Source organism: Saccopteryx leptura, chromosome 1 (assembly GCF_036850995.1).
Source record: "Saccopteryx leptura isolate mSacLep1 chromosome 1, mSacLep1_pri_phased_curated, whole genome shotgun sequence".
Taxonomy (NCBI): Eukaryota; Metazoa; Chordata; class Mammalia; order Chiroptera; family Emballonuridae; genus Saccopteryx; species Saccopteryx leptura.
In genome coordinates, this window is record NC_089503.1 from 365,529,077 (window position 1) to 365,554,544 (window position 25,468).

The following is a 25,468-nucleotide window of genomic DNA, read 5'->3' on the forward strand; positions in this document are numbered from 1 at the left end:
CTGGCTCAGGAGCGCAGGACCCAGAGTGGGAAACAGGTTAAACAGAGCCATATACTTTAAAGGCTAGTAACTGGGGAAAAAAGTAATTTTGGGGATAAGCCTATTTAGTATAAATTAGTATCTGCAGGTGAGGTCTTACTTTTTTTTGGGGGGGGGGGCTTGAGAGCAAAACACAGAGAGCAAAATATTGGTATCATTAGGGTGATTGAATTTAACTTTATGAAGTGTGAGAAAGCTTCTTGTAGGAAAATATTTAGTAGTATTCTGGGGGAAGGTAGGAAGCAGTTTAATGGAAAAGCAGATTTTGCAAACCTTTAACAATTTGTTTTCCTTTTTCTTCAATTTGGGACTGTTTCCTTCTCGTAAGTGTTCTGACTCCCTCTGAATTTTGTGTTGTCAAACTTCCAGGGAAAATATGGGCACAAGGCTGTCATCTGTCTTGCTGTGCCCAGAAGTCAGAGACTGAATTTGTCAGGGTGAGAAGTTACTGTACTTTTAGGGTTTCCTCCTGCCCTCTCTACCCATACCCTCGTAGTCCAAACTGCCATCGTCTGTCATCTGGATTATAGCTATAAATTCCTACGTTCTGGCTTCCTTTAGTCTAGTCCCAGTCCAGCAGCCAGAGAGAGCTGAGTGAAGTGTACCTCCACCTGTGCCGTTGCTCTGCTGCACAGCCCTCCAGTGGCCTTCCATCTGAATGGGGCCCAGTGTTTACCTACCTGATCCCTTAGCTTTTCTATTATTCTACTCATTGCTTTTCTCCCTTCATCACTGCCTTTCTGGCCCTTTCCTGAACAGTTAACACTAAGGCCCATTTTCCCCAGTCAAACAAGGAAAATTTCAAAGGCTGTCAGACAGCTTTTTCCTAAAATATCTGTGTGGCTCTGCACCCATCCCTGACAGCCACCTCCTTCTTTTCCTTTCTCAAACCACACCTGCTTATGTAACAATGCAGCATGACTGCTATCCCCCAATTGCTCTTTCTCTTCCTTTCTTGATTTCTTTTTCTTTATAATAATTAGTACTACATATTGTACATTTTTTCTTCTTATTTGTAAGCTCCATGGAGACAGGGCCTTTTGTCTGGTCCATTCACGGTTGCATGCCAGGTCTCGTAAAATGCATGCATAATAGAAAGCTCAGCTTATTCATTGTCCCAGAATTCCATGGGGCCCATGGAAAGTTGATGCTGATAACAATGATCACAGCCCTTCCTTTTCCAGTTCAGAGAATCTTCCACAGTTCCAGCACGCTGGTAGATATTTGGACCCACAGGGTCAAGATTCTTGGTACAGTTATCTTGATTTATCATAGCCAGTAATACCAGCAGAAAACATGTACTCTACCCAGCCCTGCCCAGGAGAAGCTCCAACAGAACCATGTATATTCCTTTAAACCACAGGACATTCTATGATCGGAGGCAGTGGTCCAGGTGTTTGGCCCATCTTCCTTTGGTTGAAACTTCCTCACCACACACAGCTCTCATTCCAAGTATTTTCAAGGCTTTCTTTGGACAATGCATGCAAATATGATCCTAACTGTCTTCCTTAGAGTTTCAGGGAGCATTATGTAGAGGGAGGTTTTCTTAATTTTCAAAACTACTATATGATTGTGAAATCCTTCATTATTTGACTAATTTCTGTGAACTCTGATTGGATACATTAATTTATTCCCTAAGTATTTACTGAGCAAGTCTATAGGCTATGCTCTCTTCTAAGGGCTGGAATACAGAAGTGAACTTGAGAGAGTTCATACTTTCAAAGGGCTCTTTGTCTAATGGGAAGAGACAGACAGTAGACAGATGCACATATAACATGCAAGGTGGTGATGAGTACTAGAATCATAATATAGATCAGGGGTAGTCAACCTTTTTACACTTACCACCCACTTTTGTATCTCTGTTAATAGTAAAATTTTCTAACTGCCCACTGGTTCCACAGTAATGGTGATTTATAAAGTAGGGAAGTAACTTTATAAAGTTTATAAAGTAGAGTTACAGCAAGTTAAAGCATATAATAATTACTTACCAAGTACTTTATGTCGGATTTTCGCTAAGTTTGGCAGAATAAATCTTTATAAAACAACTTTCTATAGTTAAATCTTTTTATTTATACTTTGGTTGCTCCACTACTGCCCACCATGAAAGCTGGAACACCCACTAGTGGGCGGTAGGGGCCAGGTTGACTACCACTAATATAGATTAAGGGTGATAGAGAGTGGAGAGGAGTATTGTTTTTGATTTTTTAAAAAAAGAAATGTGATAAGGTACAATATCATGAAGGGTCTCAAATACCGTAGACAAAGGTTTTGGATTTTTTTCTGAGGAAAGTGGTAAGTTATGTAGGCTATTGAACTAAAGGAATGATGTGATTGGTTTTATGTTTAAAAGTATGTATTGGTAAGGCTGTTCTCTTAGAGAATAGATGTCAAAAGTTGAAGCAGAGATAACACTTAAAAATCTCATGCAGAATTGAGGTGAGAAATAATTATTTTGAAAATATATAGAACGTTTGTTGCTTTCCGTTTTCCATCCCATAGAAGAGTGTAATCATATGGTTGGTTCTTGACTTCTTCTATTTGACCTATTTTGAGTAGCATAACATCCTCAAGATCCATCCATGTTGTCACAAACGGCAGTATTTCCTCTCTTCTAAGGACTGAGTATATTCCGTAGTATATATGTATCACATCTTCTTCCAATCATCTCCTGAAGGGCACCAGTTGTTTCCATGTCTTGTGAATAAAGCTGCAGTGAAGATAGGGATGCATATTTCTTTGCAAATAAATGTTTTCAAATTTTTCTGGTAGAAACCCAGAAGAAGAATTGCTGGGCCATATGGTAACTCTATTCTTAATGTTTTAAAGAACCTCCATGCTGTTTCCCACAGTGGCTATGCAAGTATACATTCCCACCAGCAGTGCATGAAGGTTCCTTTTTCTCCATAACCTCTCCAAGAAAAACAAACAAAGAAAAACTCATAGACACAGACAGCAGCAGCATGGTGGTGAGCAGAGGGAAGGGGTAGTAAAGGGGACAGGGGGTCAAATATATGTTGATGAAAGAAGATTTGACTTTGGGAGTTGGGCATAAAATGCAACATACAGATGAGGTATCATAGAATTTTACACTTGAAGCCTATTTAATTTTATTAACGAATGTCACCCTCCATAAATTTAATTAAAAAAGGAAAATAGAACATGGTTTGCTGGTAGACCTGATGTAGGGTGTAAGAAGAAGGAAAGAGTCCAGGATGATTTTATAGGTAGACTTCAGCAGTTATTTTACTCTGTTGGGGCTGCTATTATAGAACACCATAGACTGAGTGGCTTAAAAAACAATAGAAATGTATCTCTCACTGTTCTGGAGGCTGAGAAGTCCCAATCAGGGAACTAACTGATGTAGGATGTGGTGAGAGCCTGCTTTCTTGTTCATAGACATTTGTCCTTTCACTGGGTCCTCACATGGTGGAAGTGGAGAGTGAATTCTCTAGAGTCTCTTTTATAAGGGCACTGGTGCCATTCATGAGGATTCTATTGTACTTTCATAACCTGTGGTAATCACCACTCCTCCCAGAAGGCCCTACCTAATACTGTCACATTAAGGATTAGGTTTCAACATATGAATTTGGTCGGGGGGACACAAACTTTCAGTCTGTAGACTCAGTAATCATAGACTCTATAATCTTTGTACAGCATCAGGGTGGTTGACTCTTCTGCATACGAGCACTGGTCCACGGACTGGCAGTTGAAAAACACTGGCTCTAGTCCACCTTTTACTACTTTGATTATTCTCATTATATTTTATTGCTCTTATATTTTGAATGTCACAAATTATGTGGTTTTTGAAAATTCCAATAGATTTGAGGTCAAGAAGCTTTTTAATTTTATTACCTATAGCAGCAATTAAAATTATTAGTATACCTAGGACTGATGACAAAATGAGCGACTGAGTTACTTGAAAGCATTGTGAAGTCTCTTGTCTCTTTTGCTCAAGGATGTGGGTCAACTTGAGTTTTATGGTGAGGTGGGAATGTCTAACCTTTCATCTACCAGCTCTGTATGCCACAAGGTCTGTACCCCAGAACTACACTTTGAAGTTGATAGGAAGCTCCCTGGGGTGAAAGAAGAAATTGAAATTTAGCTTGTGAAGAGGATATAGGGCTTTTTGAATACTCTTGCCTCTGAGCATGTGATGCCAATCAGAATTCTTAATGTATTTAATTTGCCTTTCAAATTCATATTTTTCCATAAAACTGTTTCCAGCAAGTAAATAGCTGTGACTCCTGCATTCGTTTATGGCATTATTCAGCCAGGGTTTGAATATGAGCCCTTATTTACCCTCTTGATGAAGTGAGTGCCCCTCTGTTGCCTCTCAAAGGTTCAAACTGAGGTTGACATTGCCAAGTGGAACAGGATGGGTGGAGTTGATGGTGTCAGCACTGGAGGTGGATAAAATTGTTGGCAGGCTCCAGAATAGGATAATGTCTCCAAAGTGTTTTGAGCTCCTTACTGAAAGACCTTGAATAATTTCCATGTATTATTTTGATTGTGGCAAGAACTGTGTAAGGCAATCTGCTCTGCTATCAACAATGATTCCTTTCATTTCAAGTTTTGAACAAGTAGGTATATTTTTAAATGATAAATGGAATAATTTTAAGCTATCCTTCTTTCAAAGTATTATAAAAAAAAACATCCCAAAACTTTTCATGTCCAAGTTCGCCTTAAGCAAGGCAAACGATAAACATTAAGTTAACTCTTCACTAAGCATTGGGTTAAATACTTTCTATTCATAGTCTCATTTAATCTTTACAGCAAACAGGGGGCCAAGTGATAGTTGGCTTAGAGGAGAGAGAAACTTCCACTTTATAAAGAGGAGAGGGTAGAAAAGTAATTAGGCAATGTTCTCAGGTTTGTGCATCAGCACATGGTAGAAAAAGACCATTTGTCTCCAGAGGCTTTCCACTACTACAGTTGCTACACCATCCTTTTGAGAGACAATCGTCTTTGTTAACAGTCTCTAGGGGACTGCTATGTGCTTCCGTAGTTGTATTGGAAACAAAGCTTCTAGAATAACGAATGCTTTATTTTAGGAATGTTCTAACTGGAGTAACTTTTTAAATATTGAGTCCATACCAAAATAGGCTTTCTTTGACCATCTTCTAGCATAAGTGTCCAGTCAGAATTAAGTAAATGAATGAGTGAAAAAAAGAAAAAGATTGCCTCTCTAACTTTTATTTATCTAACGGCTTTTATGTATAGCATAATTCTAGGCTTTGCCACAACTCTTGATAGCTTTTATATCTTCATTTTATAGAGGAGACAATAAGGTACATAGGGATAAGGACACTTCACTGTATCAGGGATGGCAAATAGATTTTTGCCTTGGGTGCCATGTTCAATCATTGATAACAGTTGATCCCTGGAGCTAGAAAGTAGTAGTATCTATTTGGATAGTAGTATCTACCTGATAGTATTTACCTAGATAGTATATGCTGGGCTAGGTAGCTGTACTGTGTGAAGGTTGGGAGAGAACATACATGGACTTAACTGTGAAACACTGCCATGTTTGATTACTGTTGTCCACCCTGGGTCTGAAGTGGATTGGTGGTATTATTCATGCTTGACATCCTTGAACAATACTGTGTCCTACAGAGATAGTATTTCTATGGTATTTATCAGACTATTTGATATTTTGAATTTTCTTCTGGATATTAAGCAATCATTATTATTTTGTTTTGTTTTTGGATGCCTGCTTTTAAAAAGAGTCCTATGCGTTAATTCTGTGGTTTCTGAATGCACTTTGAGTATCCTTTCATAATACTGTTAGAACTTTAGCTATTCATTGATGTAGTGGATCAATGTGATATTTTGCTGGATGTCCAGACAGTTCAGATTTCTTGAATTATATTATGAGACATGATAGAAGAAGTAATATAGTCCTGTAAAAATTCTGTAAACATCTAATGTCTATTCCAAACAGATGAGATTTTTTTATGTTCTCCTTTCTGCCAGGTATAGAAAAGAATGTGTTCTCCTGATCAGTGGCCATAAATGTGTGTGTGTGTATGTGTGTGTGTGTATATGTATACACACACACATATATGTACACACACACACACAGATACCTAGAAATCTACATACACACACATCCCCCTGAGACAGTGAGGCAGTGTTAGTTTTTACAAAGTTACCCCAACTAACACAGAAGCACTAAAGCTATAATTGGGGTTGAGGTTATGGTAGGGCATCGTCAAGCTTCAAAATCAACATCTTTACGGTTTAGCTGATTGAAGTAGGGTTATCACAGAGTAGAAAAGTGGTTGCCAGGGTCTAGATGATAGGAGAAATAGGAAGAGGTTAGTAAAAAGGTCTCAGTTATAAGATAAATAAGGTCTGAGAATCTAGTATATAATGCATAACTTGGTGACTATAGTTGATAACACTGTACTGTATAATTGAAATTTGCTAAGAGAGTAGAACTTAATTAGATAGTCTTACCAAAAAAAAGGATAAATATATGAAGTGATGGGTATGTTAACAGGATGGGAGAATCCTTTCACAATGTCTGTACAAATCATCACATTGTATACTCAAAATATCTTACAATTTTATTTGTTAGTTAAACCTCAGTAAAGCTGAAAAATAAAATGGATTTATGGTGGGGCCATCACCCCCATGTCCTTTTCTTTAGATACTCAAGAATAATAGTAATCTGTGCCATTTCTTCCACCTCTCCCAGGGTACTATTTTTTTTCTTTTCTTTCCCTCCTTCTCTTTCTTCCTCCTCCTCTCCTTGCACCCTCCCTCCTTCCCTTTCTTCCTTGACAATCTTGGTTGAATGGGAGGAATAAACAGTTCCAGGAACTTCCACCTGCCCTTCCCTGCTATGATAGTCCCTAAAGGTGCAGGGAGGACTGTGCTATAGAGGCTGTTCCAGCTACCAAATAGGTCTGTTCTAGTTATCCATTCAGAGACTGGGAAATGGCCATGGGGAAAGAGAGGCACATGATTCTATGTATGTGGCCCCATATTCCCCATTCTAACCAGGGGGTGGGTATAATAATACTTTGGCTCTCCAAGTATCAATGTCAACTTGGACTCTCTGTCCAAGAACCTGAAATGTTTGGTACTCTCTTATTGCCAGTGTACATTTACTCAAATAAATGGCTACAGTTTCATTCTGGGAAGCATTAGATGAATTACTTTATATAGTTGCCAAAGTTGTACAAGATCTTTCCTATAGGAATCTGGCATTTTCGTTGGGAAGTTGGTGTTTGTTCTGTAAACCAGGTAAAGGTACTTTCATTAAGGCAGCTAACCTCAGCTAACTGATGAACTATATCCTGGGTTTATTTCAGTTGTATAGATCAGGGTGCCTGAACCTCAGTACTATTGACATTTTGGGTACATTTTTTTCTTCTTTCCCCCCCCCCTCCTTCTCTTCCTTCCTTCTTCTCTCCTTCTACACAGATTTGTGTGCAGGAAGTTGTTGCCATGATTCCATGCCTGTGGAGAAGTGAGTGATGCAGGACTAGACAGAGAGAGAGCTGGAACTAGGATATGGTCGCACCTAACACCTCCATCAATCCCACAGGGCTCTTTGGAGCAAGTGGGCCTTTCAGAGTCGTACTACCTTGAGACAGAGGTGTTGGGCTTTTATGTTCCTGCATCAACCACTCATTGGTGGCTCACAGGGAGGGGACATGACTTTGATATGTGTTTTTCTTTATCTGAGGGCCATTCCTGAAAAAAGGCTAGTGAAATGCCATCAACTCTCAAAACTCCAGCATCTGGGAATGTCTCTATCCTGAAAGGGATAATGCAGCAGCACACCAGAACATCCAAAAGTATTGGTTTCCCCAACTTTCACTAGTGTGGGGTAGTATTTCTGCCCACCTCTTATTTTGCTACCTTTAGCACACAATGCCTCACCCCTAAAAATATCAAAAATTGGCCTGACCTGTGGTGGCGCAGTGGATAAAGTGTCGACCTGGAAATGCTGAGGTCGCCGGTTTGAAACCCTGGGCTTGCCTTGTCAAGGCATATATGGGAGTTGATGCTTCCAGCTCCTCCCCCCTTCTCTCTCTCTCTCTATCTCTCTCCCTCTCTCTGTCTTCTCTAAAAATGAATAAAATAAAAAATTTAAAAAAATATCAAAACTGTTTATATATTATGCAGTATATGATATGATAAATTATTAGATTGTCTTGTTATTGTCTAAGCATTTTTTAATGCATGTCTATAACCATGCAAATGCTTAAGCATTTCGACTTATGTTTGCCAGTCAGAAAATCATCCTACATAAGGAAGTGTTGATGAAGGGACTTCATTAAGATCTGAAAAATTTTATTGAAAGTTTGAATGGATTCTGTGAATGGCTGAGTAGTCTTGTGTACTTATAAAGAAGGAAACAGCCCATCTATGATATTTTTCCCAATTTGCTATTGTTATACAACCAACATGGCATAAGTAAAGAGTCATGTAAAGCAATGTAATTTTTTTTTGTACATAATAATAACAACCCACATTAAGATACGATTTAGAAAAATGAACTGTGGCTTTTTAACCAAAATAGTAAGTGAAGCTTCTCCAGCAAAACATTGCTGTAGCACCTTGGGAGTGTGCACTCTAAAACTCTGACAAAATTATATATTCCAATTGTTTTCTTAACCTTTGTGGCTATAAGGTCATGCTACTTGTAAAACCAGCTTTATATAGTTAGTTGCATTTTCTATTGTAAATTACTATTTTCAGAAATTTATCATTCTAAAAAATATTTTCCAGGTGAGACTTTGTATATTAAATGGCACATACATTTTTCCATCAATTTGACTACGTATGTATTTGCAGAAGGCAAAACAATTTTAGTGGTTTCCAAAAAATATTATTAGTGAAGATACTGAGGAAAAGGAAACTTTTCATATTTAAAATATTTCAAGTCAAACTTTTTCTTTGATTTCTTAATTAACACTTTCATTATTATCTTAAACTTTAATACAATAGCAATGATAATAATAGTAATGAAAAATCTATGGATAGTTGTGGCTAATTTTTCATAAGGTTTATTTTATTTTTCTTTTTTTTTAATATGTTTTTTGTTTTTTTAAAAAAATTTTATTTTATTTATTCATTTTAGAGAGGAGAGAGGGAGAGGGAGAGAGAGAGGAGAGAGAGATGGGGGGAGGAGCTGGAAGCATCAACTCCCATATGTGCCTTGACCAGGCAAGCCCAGGGTTTCGAACCGGCGACCTCAGCATTTCCAGGTAGACGCTTTATCCACTGCGCCACCACAGGTCAGGCAATTTTATTTTTCTTAAATTGCCATGAATGCAAGAAAATTTTATTTCTTGAAATTAAATAATGTGTGTAACAGCCACCATTTAAAGAAACATAACTGGATAGGCAAGATCTCATGCTCTATAAATGCATAGAAAATTTTCTTTTTTCAATTCTTTTAAATTTATTTTAATGCTCTTATTGGACTGTTTATTGGATTCTTGCATTAAAAATTGCTGTTCTTGCTTTCTTCATTTTTATTTGTGCTTCATCTCACTTTTGTTTTTATTATCTTATTGCACATTTCATAAACTGTTTACATAATCTATTTTAACATTTTTTTGTTTTCAGTTATAATACAGTTATGCTTTTGTATTAAAACATTGATTAATGGATGACTATTAAACACATATGTATGCATTTATTGCTCAAGTCACTTTTAGAAATGGAATTTATATAACTGAAAAGTACATTTATGTGGTGCAGATGTTAAGAGCCTCATTATTTTTCTAATAAAATTAGATGATTTATATTGTTGATCATTCTTTTACATTTCGTTTATTATGGCAGATGCCCTAATATATCAATAATATTCGTATGCTTTTTTGTAACTCTTTTTTATCTAAGAATTCATAAAATTTAACTATTTCCCAAAATAATTAATATTTAAATCGTGCTGTACATCTACACTAATAGTCAGCACTAATTTTTTATTGAATGCCAAGAACAAGCATTATAGTGTACCTACTTACAGAGGCATTTCCACATTCTTAGAGCTTGTTTTTAAGCTCTGTTGAAATTTTTCCCAAAAGCAGTTGGGAACAAAGTACTGCATGTGTATCACTTTTCCTTCTGGTTAGCCCAAAATTGTTGAAAAGTAAGTGGTTACCTTCCTTAACCTTTTGATTTAATAAATTAAGATGTATTGTTCCCGGAGTTCAAGATGACTTAATAGTACATTAAAATTTTCTTTTTACTTGGCTATAAATAAATTATTCTTCAACTTCCAGAGCTTGCCTTTGAATCAACCTTGCGACATGGATATTAGGAAAGAAAGGTTTCAAATGTCAGCTTTGTTGATTCAGCCCTTCATCCCAGAAAGGCACCCAGGGAGAGAAATGTCTTTAGAGTGCTTCAGAGGACCAAGGTTCCTGTGGATATCTACTTCATTAGTGAGAATGCTTTATGTGTTTCTGCCTGTGTTTGGTTAAAAGAGAAATTAATATCTAAGAAATAACAAATATCAGAATGTGGAGAGTTTAACATTACCACATAATGTGCCATGTGAGTATTTTAGAGGAGTTGACAAAATTAGATTCTTTTGAAAAAGTTAACATCTAATGCCCCCTTACAAAGTCCAGTTTAATATCCAAAGAAAATCAAACAGTTTCCTGATTCAGAGATCATCAGTGTAGTTGGAGTGTTTGATTTGGTCATTGAGAGCAGTTCTTCACGGGAATGCTGGCTACCAAACCGGGCATTTCAATATCCGAACAGACTATTTACATATAAAATTACTTCTCAAGAAATGGAGTAGAACATGTAACAGTCTGTCTTGAAATTTCTACTGTGGGTGTTATTATTTCTTAGGGAAAAAAGCAGTACTTGCTGAGTGAATAATAAGTAATCCTATCTGTCACCATCAGGAAGGGTTGACTATGTATAGAAGCCAACCATTATGACTAGTGCAAAATTATATGTATATATCTATGTGTGTGTTATATTACATAATAACATACATGTTATATATAAACACACAGAAGATTTTAGAGAAATCCCCATCAAACTATGCCTTCCACTTAATTTTATGTAAGATTGAAAAATGTGAGTAAAGTAGTTCATTTATGTTCTACATAAAAGAATAGTTCATTATTATTTTTTCAACCAGAGCTCACTTGTTGGTGATGTATTTAATCTTATCCTAAAGAAAACTAGAATAGGAGCCAGGGAACTTCACTGGGTGCAGGGAACTTCACTGGGTGACCTTAGGAAATCATTTAATCTCCTTTGAGTTCTGCCTACCATGCAGGGTAGCTTCTCTGATGAAATGTAGATAGAAAAGTGCTTTGGAATAATAAAGCAACATATAAATGCAAAATAGTATTCTTTTGTCATTACTCTATGAAAGTGAACCATTAGAAATCTGATTCCAAATGTGAGCACACACTCAGCCATATAACATGGCCTTTGAAACTTTCATTCTGTATAATACATCTTTTGTTTTTTTTACTAGTATCATATACTACCCCACATTAAACAGGATATACTGAATTCAGTAACATAGGGCTTTTAATTCTATAAAAATATAGTTAGACTATAGGGTTGTTTAAGATGATGTTGCTAACTTCTGCAGATGATGTATTTAAACTCAATTCCTTGAAACTTACAATTCATTTAAAAACATATTCAGAGAATAAGAAAAGTAAGCTTGTATGGCAGGGATTTTTGTTTGTGTAATTTATTTCTGTATATTTTGTATCTATAATAATGCTGGCTAATGTGTGATGGCTAAATGAAAGGTCAGCATTACTTTTCTACATTTTAGATGTGAGTTCACTTATTCTTCATTCATTTAACAAACAGCGGTCAAGTGGTTGGTATGTGTCTATTCTGCTGACTCTGAAGGTTACTAATGAAAAACAGAATTGATGGGCAAAGACATAATTGTGAATTTATTTTAAAATAGGTCTCTACAAAGTGTTATGGTATATTAATTAAAGTACTTCATTCTCTCTGGGGAGGTAAGAAGAGGTGTTTTTCTAGAGAATAGCTTTGGGGGAGAGACATAGAGAAATGTGCTTGGAGAAATGTGCTTACTGGCCATGATGAAGTACTCAGGTTCCTCAAGCACAGCTCCCGTAGTGCTCAGAGAACCGGGGCAAGAAAAGGCTGATGCTCTGGCTACTGCTGTTAAGGTAAGGTGAGTAACAAAGTGCTTTGTTTCTGATTCAGTAGTCACATATCTTTTGCCAGCATCTAATAAACTGTGAAAGGGTTACTTAGCATAGAGAATAAAGTCTCAGCCCTTCACAGATTTGACACTTTTGCTAGTGAAGGTGATGCTAAGCGGACAGGAATTTTTAGTTTTTGTATTTGTTGTTGTTGTTTTTTACAGAGAGAGAGTCAGAGAGAGGGATAGATAGGGACAGACAGACAGGAATGGAGAGAGATGAGAAGCATCAATCATTAGTTTTTCGTTGTGGCACTGTAGTTGTTCATTGATTGCTTTCTCATATGTGCCTTGACCGTGGGGCTAAGCAGACCAAGACCCCTTGCTCAAGCCAGCGACCTTGGGTCCAAGCTGGTGAGCTTTTCTTTGCTCAAACCAGATGAGCCCATGCTCAAGCTGGCGACCTCGGAGTCTCAAACCTGGGTTCTCCGCATCCCAGTTTGATACTCCATCCACTGTGCTACTGCCTGTCAAGTGAGGCAGGAATTTCTGAATGAGGGAGAGTGATAGATTTTAAGATGGGTTGAAGGGATTTGAGGAAAGTCCATTAGAATTGGTAACATGTTGACCAGATGTTATAACAATTGAACAACAAATGCTACTCTACTTTATTGCCTGTTAATGATGTGGAATTGGGATGATGGTTGCAGTCTAGTTTCTGGGAAGTTGCTTCAAAGGCTGAGTGGTTCCCTGGTCATGCTAACTCTCTGCTCAGGGCAGAAGACCTTCCTTGGCAGTCTGTGGTCAGCTTCACCTATTGTAACAACTAGCACTAAGGTGAGTCCTGTGTGGGTAGTAGGGTCTCTGCCCTCTTTCCATTGACAGTTATTGGGAGTGTAGAAGGAAGAAACCTGACCAACATTATGGGAAGAAACCACGTGAATGAATCATAAGAACTTTGATTGGTTGGGTTGGAAGAGGAGGGGGCGGGGTATATAATGCTTGCTGAGAAGGAATAGCAATAACTGGATTTTCTGAAAGCTCAGCTTGCCCTGAAGTCTGTCTTGTCAAACTGAGATGCAGTTGGAGATGGCAGCAAAAGGTCTCCAAGATGTTTTGTTTGTTTGTTTGCTGTGAGTTCTGGCTGCTCTACAGGAACTTTTGGTCTTCTTGGGGAGACTTCACTGGTGTAGACGAACTCCTCTGAGGAACCATAGATGAGTCATTGACTAATATGTGGGACCTCCTGCCCCAGGTTGTGTTTATAATCCTGAAAGGCAACCCATGGCAAATGAGAAAGGACCCAAAGAATTGTAGATGGGTTGTATAGTTAGCCTTGTTATCTTGCAAAACATCCTTAGTCATTCTGTTGTAACTGGATTAAGATTTACAGGGTATTCTCTTGATAATGAAGTTTGTGCCAGGTAAGCCCCTCTCAGCCAGATGGAACAAACACCATCGTCCTGCTGGAAAACAACACAGCTATGGGTGCTAAGTCCAGGGGTTCCTAAGGTTAAAACAGATGGTGTGATTAATGATGATTATGATGTTCAGTATAGGACTCTGTGTGCAACCAGAACATTGTAAATATGTTTGATTAAGCTGGTGAGCAGCTGCTATGAGGCTGGAAATTGAAATGAAATGTGCCTTGCTTCCTGATTTGGCACAGACCTCTTCTCCTGTGTTCTCTGAGTCCTAACGTTCCTCATTCAGCTGCGTTAAGGAAAATGACTATTGGTTCATCGCGATCATTCATCTGAGTATGCTGGAGAACTGTGGGGGGAGCAAGGATTTAAACTTTTATGGCTCTGTTGGATAAAAGCATCGACGTCACCACCCTACTCAGACCTCTGGAGGTGGAGGTCCTGATTCAACTGATGGGGTTTGGGCAGAGCTCCCAGTGGGAAAGGAGAGCCAAAGTGGACTTCCAGTGGAGCCTCTTTGGGGTCAACTCAGTGTACTGTTGTTGCTTCCACAGCTTAATGTAAAGTTAAAATTGATGTGTGAGATGGTTGTAGTTCTCTGTTTCATAAGTGCCAGAGGGAGTCATCCCAGTTGGGAGGAGCTGCCTGTTGAAAAGTGAGTGTACTTTTGGGAGTCCCCAAATCCTTCTGACCTCTTTGAGCTAAAAGTCTCTGTGACTGGAGATTTTGCACATTGGAGCTTCTGACAAAGTCAGGCAGAGACCGCCTAGCAGTGCTGCTTGGGGAGGTGGACCCCTACTGCCCTGAAACAGCTACCAGGTATCTTTTGAAAATCTGCTGTTAGCTTGCCACAGAGTTCTTCCTGAAACTGGACATCTGACTCATGGAAACCTTGTGATTCTTTGGCCTTTGTTTCCACTGAGGGAGGGGGAGTGAATTTGGACTCATGGATTAACAAGGTAGGACAATTTCAACAGACCTCACTAATCAAATGGAATTTATATTCAAGAAATTGGGCCCTGGCCTGTTGGCTCAGCGGTAGAGCGTCGGCCTAGCGTGCGGAGGACCCGGGTTCGATTCCCGGCCAGGGCACATAGGAGAAGCGCCCATTTGCTTCTCCACCCCTCCGCCGTGCTTTCCTCTCTGTCTCTCTCTTCCCCTCCCGCAGCCAAGGCTCCATTGGAGCAAAGATGGCCCGGGCGCTGGGCATGGCTCTGTGGCCTCTGCCTCAGGCGCTAGAGTGGCTCTGGTCGCAATATGGCGACGCCCAGGATGGGCAGAGCATCGCCCCCTGGGGGGCAGAGCACCGCCCCTGGTGGGCGTGCCGGGTGGATCCCGGTGGGGCGCATGCGGGAGTCTGTCTGACTGTCTCTCCCTGTTTCCAGCTTCAGAAAAATGAAAAAAAAAAAAAAAAAAAAAAAAAAAAAGAAATTGGTCAGCATGTCCCCAGTGCAATCTCAGATTCACACACAAAAAAAGTAGCAATTGCCCTCTCCTGCCCACTCCACTGCCAGATCTGGCTCAGGGGAGCCCTTCTGTCCACAGTGCTTTCCCTAATGCATGGGCCTGGTTGGGCGATGGTTTGGCTTAGCTGAAACCTGCTGATATTCACTGCACCGCTGTAGTCATACAACCTCTGCAGCAGCTGTGCTGAACTGAAAATGTATCTAACTGCTCTGCTCACTCAGCAGAACTCCAGGCCATTCCCATATTGTTCCCGAGTCATTTAGAGTCCCTGGCCTAGTTTATGTATCTGCTATTTGGAAAACTACTGATTGACAGATTAAAGATACCTTAGGGGGAGGGGCTATGGCTGTGGCAACAAATCACAACTGCTGATTGAATCATCGGAGGCCCATACTCTGATGAGGCCCACTAGAGTCAAACTGCTAATTAAGTCACCAGCACCTGACGGCCACCATTGCTGCTCGATAAACTGTATACTGATTATGGCAACACATCCGCTCTCATCAAGCAGGCACATTGGTAAACCTAGGTCTGATGCAGCACACCTACTTCATGAGAATCACTCATGGAACTAGGACTCTTGGGAGGAGGGGGCATGGCTGAGGACAGTACTGAAGGCTGGCCTTATTTTGCTAGTTGGAATTCTGTTGAAAATGGCTTTAATCAAATATTTTATGAGATAAATTGAACAGATTTTGTCCCAGCCTTTGACCATTAGAGTAACCAGAGGGGTGAACAGAGAAAATTTGCCGTACACAAAGATGGTATAAAATGAGTAGTAGATATTATTGGAAAAGAATTCTCCATGGGTGTCTTGAATTTCTGTATTTTTTTTTTATTCATTTTAGAGAGGAGAGGGAGAGACAGAGAAAGAGAGAGAGAGAGGACAGAGAGAGAGAGAAGGGGGGAGGAGCTGGAAGCATCAACTCCCATATGTGCCTTGACCAGGCAAGCCTAGGGTTTCGAACCGGCGACCTCAGCATTTCCAGGTCAACACTTTATCCACTGCACCACCACAGGTCAGGCCAAATTTCTGTATTTCTTGAAAGGAGAGGCACAATTGCCTTTCTTCCCCACTATCTCTTCCAGGAGTTTTGTATAGGGTACAGCTTTGAATGATGGAAACATCCTTCTGGAGTGAGGGGTAAGTGTGCTTAAAGCCTTAGATAATAGAGACCATGTCTTCCTTCGAATCAAAAGGCAGGCATGCTCATAGTCAAGCATAATAAATGTAACGCCTACCTCTGTTGCCAGGAGAGAAGATGCTTTACTGCACATTACTGAAGGTTCAGGTTTTCTCTGCTCGGGGTGCCTTTTCTCTAGTGCTACCAATTGCCTGTGCAGCATTACATGGTTCACTCTGCTTCTCTCTGAGAGTTGGGGCTAGGGAATCAGCACAAGTCCTGATCCTCTGTATACTGCTATTTGTTGTAATACATTTTTTTCCTTCCAATCCAGGAGTCTGTGCCTTCTGTCAGCATCCATAGCAAGCTCACTTTGTTAGCTTGCATGGTAAAATTTCAGATGCTTCACTCTTCAGAAGCTATAGAAGACACACCTTTAATCTCAGTCGTCTGAAATAGTTGCCGTTTATTTTTGCCCATATGTAATGCCGGTGGCCGAGGCCAGGCAGGTGCACATTGGATTTGGGCAGATGGCAGAGGAACTGAGGAGCTGCCAGGCGTCGGGCCATACCCATTAGTTGGAGGTTCGCAAAGACAGGCGAGCAAATAAACAACAAAAAGGAAAGGACTGATAAAGGAAAATCTGCTAGTTGCAGTACGGACTTGCAGGAAAACTGCTCCTCATGGTGGCAGGAGAGCGATCTGGGAGACTCATCACCCGGGGAAAGCACCTGCAGCCTTACGTAGACCATGCACCCGTGGCGCAGTCATGCACCCACGCACCAATCAGGCAATGGGCTTGCAGCCGGTAAACCCCCAAGCAAGCCTAACACAGCCGTTTTCCCCACACCGTCCATAGTACAAAATAATTTCTTCTTGGCCTGGAATTCTTACTTGAACAGTGATTCAGGGTTGTAGGCTCCTTCATTTTCTTGGTCTTGATTAGCTTCCAAGGTGGCCATACTCATCGGCATCGAGATGGCTGAAGGGAAAAGAACACGGAGGAATGTGCACAGTATATTTCCATGGGCCAAACTTCGCCTTCATTTTCATTGTCTAGAACTTGTTCAAACATTACTCTTAGGGGAGAAACATAGTCTAGTGTGTGTCCGTGAGGAAGAGAAATGAGTCTGGTGGAGAGTCTTTTCCACAGATGGGGGATATTTCCAACCAACAGACATGAGAGTGAGCAAGATGTGTTGGTCTTGAACATGGCTGAAATCACAGGCTCTGTGAAGTAGAGTGTGGTAGACAATGAGAGGCTAGTCATGAATCATCTTTTACCTTAGATTGATAGATCTCTCCAAAGGTGACTGACTGGCAAATGCTGAAGGATTTTAATCTTGGAATAACATGATTAAGGGGGAATACTTATGAAGCTATAGCAACAGCCTGGGTGAGAAAAGGTAACAATTTTAATGAAATCAGTGACAGAAGAGATTCACTAATATAATAACAAGTGTTTATTGAGTACACTCTATGAGTCATGCATTGTGGTGGGTGCTGGGTATTTGCCAAAATAAAACCAGTAACAAATGGACCAATGAGACACCAGAGTGAGAAGGTAAAGAATAGCATGTGGTAGGACAGTGTCTGAGGAGTGACATGAGGTGGGAAAATAATGAGATCCGTTTTGAATCATTGAAGTCTTTGTGCTTCTCCACCATTTAGGTGGATATGCCCAGTAGGCCTTGTGTATATAGAATTGAAGCTCCTTCGAAAAGTCAGTACAAAGTTGGTAACGCCCAGGGAGAAACTGAAGATTCCTAAGAGAAGGCTCTCACATCACACATATTCAGCAAGTTATGTTAGCTGACTTTTGGGCTATTTATTTGTTATTTGCTGTTAAAAAGGGAACTTGTTACACTTTGAATTACTGAACACATTCTAACTTTCTTCTGATTCCTCAGATATTTGAGTAGAGTTACTACATATCCATGTCTGGAAAAACATAATAGTAGTGTTAGAGTCAAGAAATAATTTTTCTTTTTTCTTTTGTTTTAGAGAGAGAGAAAGAAAAAGAAAGGGACAGACAGAGGAAAGGAGAGAGATGAGAAACATCAACTCATAGTTGTGGGACCTTAGTTGTTCATTGATTGCTTTCTCATATGTGCCTTGATTGGGGGCTCCAGATGAGTCAGTGACCCCTTGCTCAAACCAGTAACTTTGGGCTCAAGCCAGTGACAATAGGATCATATTTATGATCCCACGCTCAAGCTGGCAACCCCATGCTCAAGTTGGTGAGCCCATCCTCTAGCCCAGGGGTCTCAAACTCAACTCAGCATGTGGGCCGCAGAGCAAGATCACAGCCGTTCGGTGGGCCGCACTAGGTCTACAAAAGGCAACTGTTACGCAACACTTTTCTTACTGCAGTTGAAAACAACAAAAAAAATCAGTACAACAAGCACAATCGTACATGCAGTTTACTCAGTGTCACAAAACGACCAGAAACTGTAGTTCGCATCACAACTGCTGTTAACTAAGCTAATATCTAGCTAGGATGCTAGAGAAATGAAAAATACAAGTAGGCCCCTAGGCTTACTTAATTTTATCCAAAATATTTTGAACTTCGTGGATTAGTCTGCGGGCCACACAAAATTGTTCGACGGGCCACGAGTTTGAGACCCCTGCTCTAGCCAGATGAGCCCACACCCAAGATGGAGACCTTGGGGTTTTAATCCTGGGTCCTCAGCATCCCAGGCCGATGCTTTATCCACTGTGCCACTGCCTGGTCAGGCAGAAATCTAAAATAATATTAAGAGAGCTAACAGTCTGCTTTGACTGAAATGTCTATAATTTATTCACATTGCTTGTTACTTCTGCTAGCTACAACAGTGTTGCACAGGAAGGTCTCAGACTCTTTAGTTGTACTTAGTATATTCTTATCAGCTTAAAAAATACTTTTATTTTCTCTTTGGTAAACTTTGCTGTTTCATAAAGAAGTACACTTCACCCATGTTTGCTCCAAGCTAATTGCTGTTACAAATGCAGTTTCAGGATACAATTGGTGATGATGAGACCACATGGCTTAAGATTGCCAGTTTTGTTTTTGTTTTCATTTTTGCTGTCTTAGAATTGGAGATAACAAGAAAGAGGAGCAAACTTCCTTTTATTTACTCCACTTTTCCATGCCACGCCATGCCAGTCCTTGATTGCCTGGCTGAAATTATGGCCACTGTGTAAATGAGGCATGATTTCATGACTGCCATCTAAAAACTGAGCCTCCAGCTCAGGCGACCCATGCTTCCCCTGTCAGCCCTCCACCCTCCCAAGTTAACTGCATGCATCACAACCTGCTCAGAAGATACAGAAATGAAGATTCTGTTTTCTTCTTAGTTATTTTTTGCTTATTAAATTGCCAAATTTAAATGTGGAGGGTAGTATGTAAACATTGTAACAGGAACCATCTGGGTTCTTCCACTGAGTTGGTTAGTACAGGATGCTAATAAAACCATGCAACAGCTTTGGACTTGAAAAGAGACAGTGAGCATTTTTCTCTGTAATAGAAACAAAGCCCTCTTACATCCAGAACTGCTACTTCACCAGTGTGTGTCCTTGTTACAGGGATGGGGTGGAATCATATAAATTCGTTAACCAGAATTTATTACCCCTAATGAAAGCAAGACACAAATAAAGTACAGGTCTTGCTGATCTGGTTTGAGCCCATCAGCTATCCACTTGAAGACCTTGACAATGAGTTACCCAGACTTAACTTGGCTCAGAGATACCAGGACATTGTGTTTGTACAGTCTGAGAGATGTAGCCTACTTCTTATTTCAGCTGCAGTGTGAAATTCAGAAAGGCTGTTTCTATTTTCCCTGTTTTAAATAAGTATCCTTCTAAATAATGTCCATCTAAATCAGGGGTCGGAACCTGTGGCTCACGAGCCAGATATGGCTCTTTTGATGGCTGCATCTGGTTCGCAGACAAATCTTCAATAAAAAAAATAACGTTAAAAATATAAAACATTCTCATGTATTATACAATCCATTCATTTCCTACCGCTTATGTTCACAGTTGCGGGTGACTGGAGCCAATCACAGCTGTCCTCCGGGACAACACCAAGTTTTTATTGGATTGGATAATGCATAACGTACATGGGTCGTTGTATGGCTCTCACAGAATTACATTTTAAAATATGTGGTGTTCATGGCTCTCCCAGCCAAAAAGATTCCCGACCTCTGTTCTAAATACTTAGTTTAGGACACAGGTTTCAGAGTTCCTACCCTCTTGCCATTTCAGATTTGATGAAAAGGTGTAGAGCAGGGTGTTATGTTGGGTTGGAGCTAGGTTGTTTCCGGGTAGGTCCTGCTGGGCTGGGGTGTCTGTCCTGAGAGCTGTGTGTAGGTGCTGGTTTTGCTGTGTGATACAGAGAAGAAATACGAAAGACTCCTTCATTTCTAGCCTCAGCCTTCTGAGCACAAGCCAGAAAACTAAATCGACACTCCTCAAATAAAGGTTGTAGAGGGCAATGTCTTCTTGTATGACTGCGCTTGGTAACGTCGGTTAATATGAAGATCTAATTTTTGAATGAACTCTAGCAATGGTTAGTATATCATCACATATAGAATTACTTAACAGGTTTGCTCTTTAGATCCTGAGTAAATCACCACTTCTAGTTATATCTTAGATATTAATCTTTGAATTTTATCATAATTAGATTGAACATCACAAAGTTATCAAAAAAATAACCTCATGTTGCCAATAATATAAACTGGGTATTTGTATTATAGTGTTATTATATTGACTCTTACCATTTTAGGTTTCTGGGGTGAGAATTTAATTTACAGATTGTAATTATTTTATTTTTCAAATCAGCAAGTTTGATGCTCTAATGGTTATCTGCTTTTCTTGCCTCACATTTTCCATTATAGGAATCATCCCAGCTCTCTGGACTCCCTGAGTATGTTAAAATAGTAGAAGTTGGACCGAGGGATGGATTGCAGAATGAAAAGGTAGTTTGATATTAATTTTACACTGTTTATTTTAAATGCTAAATTAAATGTTAATATTTATTAAGATTCTACAGATTTACATGAATTTTATATGCTACACTGTTATATTTGTTCTAAATTGCTCATTGAATCTATAAATCATAACTAGTACTGGCTTTCAGTTAGGAAGTCATATTCAGTACACCCATACAAATTAGTTACAAAATAACTTTTAATGTTTTCATAGGTTATAGTTCCTACAGATACAAAAATTGAATTTATCAATCAACTTTCCCAAACTGGCTTGCCTGTAATCGAAGTGACCAGCTTTGTGTCTTCCAGATGGGTACCACAGGTATGTACATACATCCTTCCTTAACTGGATCCTTAACTCAGCTGTGCCGGGATTTAGAGAACAGTGTGATATATACATCATGGTATAATTACTCATTTGCTATGTTCTTACAAATATTTTAGCCCATACACTGAGGTAAGATGAAAGAAAAGCCCCTCTGATGAAACGTATCAGTTAAGTCCTAAAATGTTATTTAGAACTCTAGCTTAATCGTACTTGAGTATGTGGTTAAACATAATGAGCAGAGAGTATGGCTTATCCCTGACATCTTTTCATTCCTACTGAGTTTAAGGTTCCTCTGAGATCCTGCCTTCAGTACTTTGCCTGTGCTCTCTCGGCCTCTTCTTCCAACATTAATAGTCACTTTTAAGGGGATGACTGACAGACTGTGTTTCTAATCCTTTCCTCTCTGATCAGCTTCAGCTAAATGTACCAGCAGCACCTCAAATCAGTGGGTTCAAAACTCAAACTCAGTACTGTCTATCCTGCTAATAGCTCAACTGTTCCCTTTGGAACCTTGGACTTAAAGGCTCAATGGGTTGTCTCCTATCCCTAGTCAGTTACTAACTCTTAAAACTCTTATTCCTCAATATAACATATAACATATACCTATTTCTTTTTTTCAATTCCATTGATACATTAGTAATCCATACCCTTATTGACTAGTTATTGTGGTAGTCCCATAAATGATATACATAAACTGTTTCTCTTTTTCTTTTCCTTATATATATTTTCCCATCGCTTCTAAAATAATCTCCCAGAAATATCAGCCTTCTCAAACTCATGTTGTAAGTTCATTAGAGGTTTTCCTTCTCCCCATTGAAAAAGTGTGGAAACTTCAGCCGGGTATTCAAGGCCTTCTGTATCTGGTCCCTTTTTTCTTTTCCATTCTTAGTTCTGTTTTCCTACTTCATTTTGCTGAAGCCCTGCCAAGCCGAATTGCTTTCTGTGTTCTATTTACATTCCTGCCTCTTTAGCTCTATAGCACTTTACCAATACTTGCTTCCTCTTGCAAAACTAGTTAAGAGAAAAGATGGACAAAACAAAAGGAATGGTGATTCCTCTGTGAACAGTAATAGAAAAATGCCTTCTGGCCTCACATTAAGTAGATACATGTGATGGGACCATAAAATAATATGATTTATTCTGGGCTTTGTCCTGAGGTCAATTTAGGACTTAACTTATTGAGATTTAATGAACTCTTCCTAGGCTCAAAGTATTATGGAATAAACAGTATAATTCTCCTCCTGGCCCTGGAGGACAGCTGTGGTGAGGTACAGGTACTTCTGGTACTCTGTTCCTGTCCACATTCTGCTCCGAGTTTGAGTGAGAGACTTAACCTCTTTGAACCCTAGAAATCCCAGCAGGGATGCCTGCTATGGGAAGCTGGAGGTGGAAAAGCATATGACTGAGTCGCTGTGTGTGACTGTCAGCACAGAGTCCAGAGCACCGGACTCCTGACCAGTGTTCCGTAGTGAATGCCTGGCTGATGGACAGACTGACTGACTGACTTATCCTGGGCTCCACAGAAGTTAGCTGCCTTCTCTTCGATAAAGTTGTTTTTTTTTTCCTTAAAGATTAGAATATGTGTTTAGTTTAAGTATTTATTTGGGCCTAATCTGAATAATAAACATACTAATCTTTTAAATACTAAAGAATATGTTATATACATATTTCCTTTTTAATACTCATCTAGTTACATGCATTGTAAACAAACAAACAAAAAAAGGTATTTTAACTAAATCACAAATCTATATAAGAGCAGTGTGCCTGAATCAGAGACATTATGAAATTTATATTTTAAAATTATACTGGTCACTTGTTATATAGCATATCAAGTGTTTGTCAAGGGCAATATTGAGAATATTCCATTTTTGCAATTTTATTTTCCATAGTTGCATCTGCATTTGAGAATTCACTGAGCTCGCCTAATTAGGCAGATTACTTTTTATTGTTGTAGCTGCAGGCTATCTCATTATGTAACTCTGATGATTTATGCTAATAATAAAAAGGGCCTTTAGTTAGCAGAACTAATTCATAATCTTAAATTCTCTTTTGAAATTTTGTATCATTCTCTCCCACTTTTGAAGAAACTGTTATGACACCAGGCTCAACTCACTTCATGTCTGAGATCTGTGATGTAACTGTCTTAGCAAAACAGATAGTAATTGTCTAAAGTAACTTCTATGTCTTCCGAAGAGTGAGCGTGACCTGAAATTGGTGTTCTATTCATTCTCTGCATCTTCTTCTGTTTTTTGTTTGTTTTTTTTTTCTGTCAAACCTAGGTCATGGGAATAGTCCTCTAGTTTATGTTTAGACTGCTGCTTGTTCACTTATTTCTTTTTTTAGTATTTTAAAGCTTTTTCACAGTTTCCCTCCTACTGTTTTGTTTGGCAGAGGCTTCCTAACTAAATCAGCGGAAGTTCCATGGTAGCAGGGTGCCGTATTAAACAGGATCCCACACCTACAATCTAAATGTTCAGATATGATAAAATACCTGCCATTAGGAAAAAAAAATGTTCTTTACAACTTATCTAGAAAAAAATTTCCTTAGAGTAACTTACAAGAACATATTAAATGGTTCCCCACTTCAGTGGGACAGGCAACAATAACAGCAGAAAGAACATATGTTTATAGAAAACAGACAGGTTACTGTAACTTAGGAATTGTGGCTCTTAGAAGTAAGTATTTAAATCATTATATATAGAATAATTTTTAAAAGTGGACTGGAGTTTTATATTCATCCTTAATTTAGCCGTTTGACTTTAAGCATTTTCATGCCCGTGAGTGATTAAAGCACATCGTTTATTTAAAAATAAAAAATACATTAAATGTACACACAACACTGTATGTTTATGTGTGTCATATGCAAAGTGTTAGTTATAAATATTTGCTTCATGTTTAATTAATTTTTAACTATTGGAATGAGTGGGTCACAAATCTTGACAGGTCAGCAAGGGCTGGAAATAGATTTTCTCTATAAAAGTAAAAAGAAATATACATAAAAGTCTGTGACAATTATTTACAAATCAGTCTAACGCTTAAAAATATGGCCCAAGTACAATGTAAGCAAGAAGGAATGTGTACACTTTTTCCTACCCTCCTTTTACTGTGTGTTACAATTCTTTATTGGTAACGAAAACACATTTATTGGATTGAAGTTTAAGAGCATCATGCTAAGTGAAATACGCCAGTCAGAAAAAGACAAGTGCCATGTGATTTCACTCATATGTGGAGCCTAATGAACAAAATGAACAAGCAAAGTAGAGACAGACTCGTAGATAGAAAGCAGGCTGACAGCTGGGGGTGGGGGGGTTGGGGGTTGGGGGGAGGTGGAAGAATCCAGCAAAGAACAGAAAAGAGAGAAAAGCTCATGCAGGTGGACTGCAGTGTGATTGCCAGAGGGTGGGGGTTGCAGGAGGTGGGTAGAGGGGATTGATGGTGATGGAAGGAGACTTGACTTGGGGTGGGGAACACACAGTACAATATACAGATGATGTGCTGTGGAATTGTACACCTGAAACCTGCATAATTGTGTTAACCATGTCACCCCAAAAAATTCAATAAAAAGAAGAAAATGTAAGATTCAGATTTATGCTCACTGGATGCTGGAGGCTGTAACTTCTGCTACTGAGTTTCCTGCTGGCTGTAATCGGTTGGTGGAGATGCTGAGTGTGTGTGTGCGCGCGCGCGCGCGCGCGTGTGTGTGTGTGTGTGTGTGTGTGAGAGAGAGAGAGAGAGAGAGAGAGAGAGAGAGAGAATGTGCTGGCACATACAGACATACAGAGCCCCCAAATCCTTTTGCTTATGCAGCACAGTTAACTGAACTGGCAGGGTAATTTTATCATCTGGGAAGTATTCCAATGTAAGTCTTGTTCATTATTCCCCAGATGAGTTAGCCTCTGCCATCTCCCAAAGAGGATCCTGGTAAAATTTACCAAGACCACAGTTCCCATTTTATAGAGTTATAGGATTCCTTTTACTCAGCTAGGTCAGGG

General features: G+C 39.3%; 1 protein-coding gene across 7 annotated transcripts in view; it reads left to right on the plus strand.

Annotated features, from left to right (window-relative positions):
- Positions 1-25,468, plus strand: part of HMGCLL1 (3-hydroxy-3-methylglutaryl-CoA lyase like 1) — a 323,420-nt gene that overhangs the window by 163,190 nt on the left and 134,762 nt on the right. For 6 of the 7 annotated variants that reach the window (XM_066359175.1, XM_066359177.1, XM_066359178.1 and 3 more), the window contains 2 exons: positions 21,056-21,136; positions 21,363-21,470. In XM_066359175.1, coding sequence (XP_066215272.1) covers positions 21,056-21,136; positions 21,363-21,470 — 189 coding nt within the window. Of the gene's footprint in view, positions 1-10,308; positions 10,449-21,055; positions 21,137-21,362; positions 21,471-25,468 lie in introns of those variants that run through there. The other variant, XM_066359172.1, reaches the window with a different exon arrangement.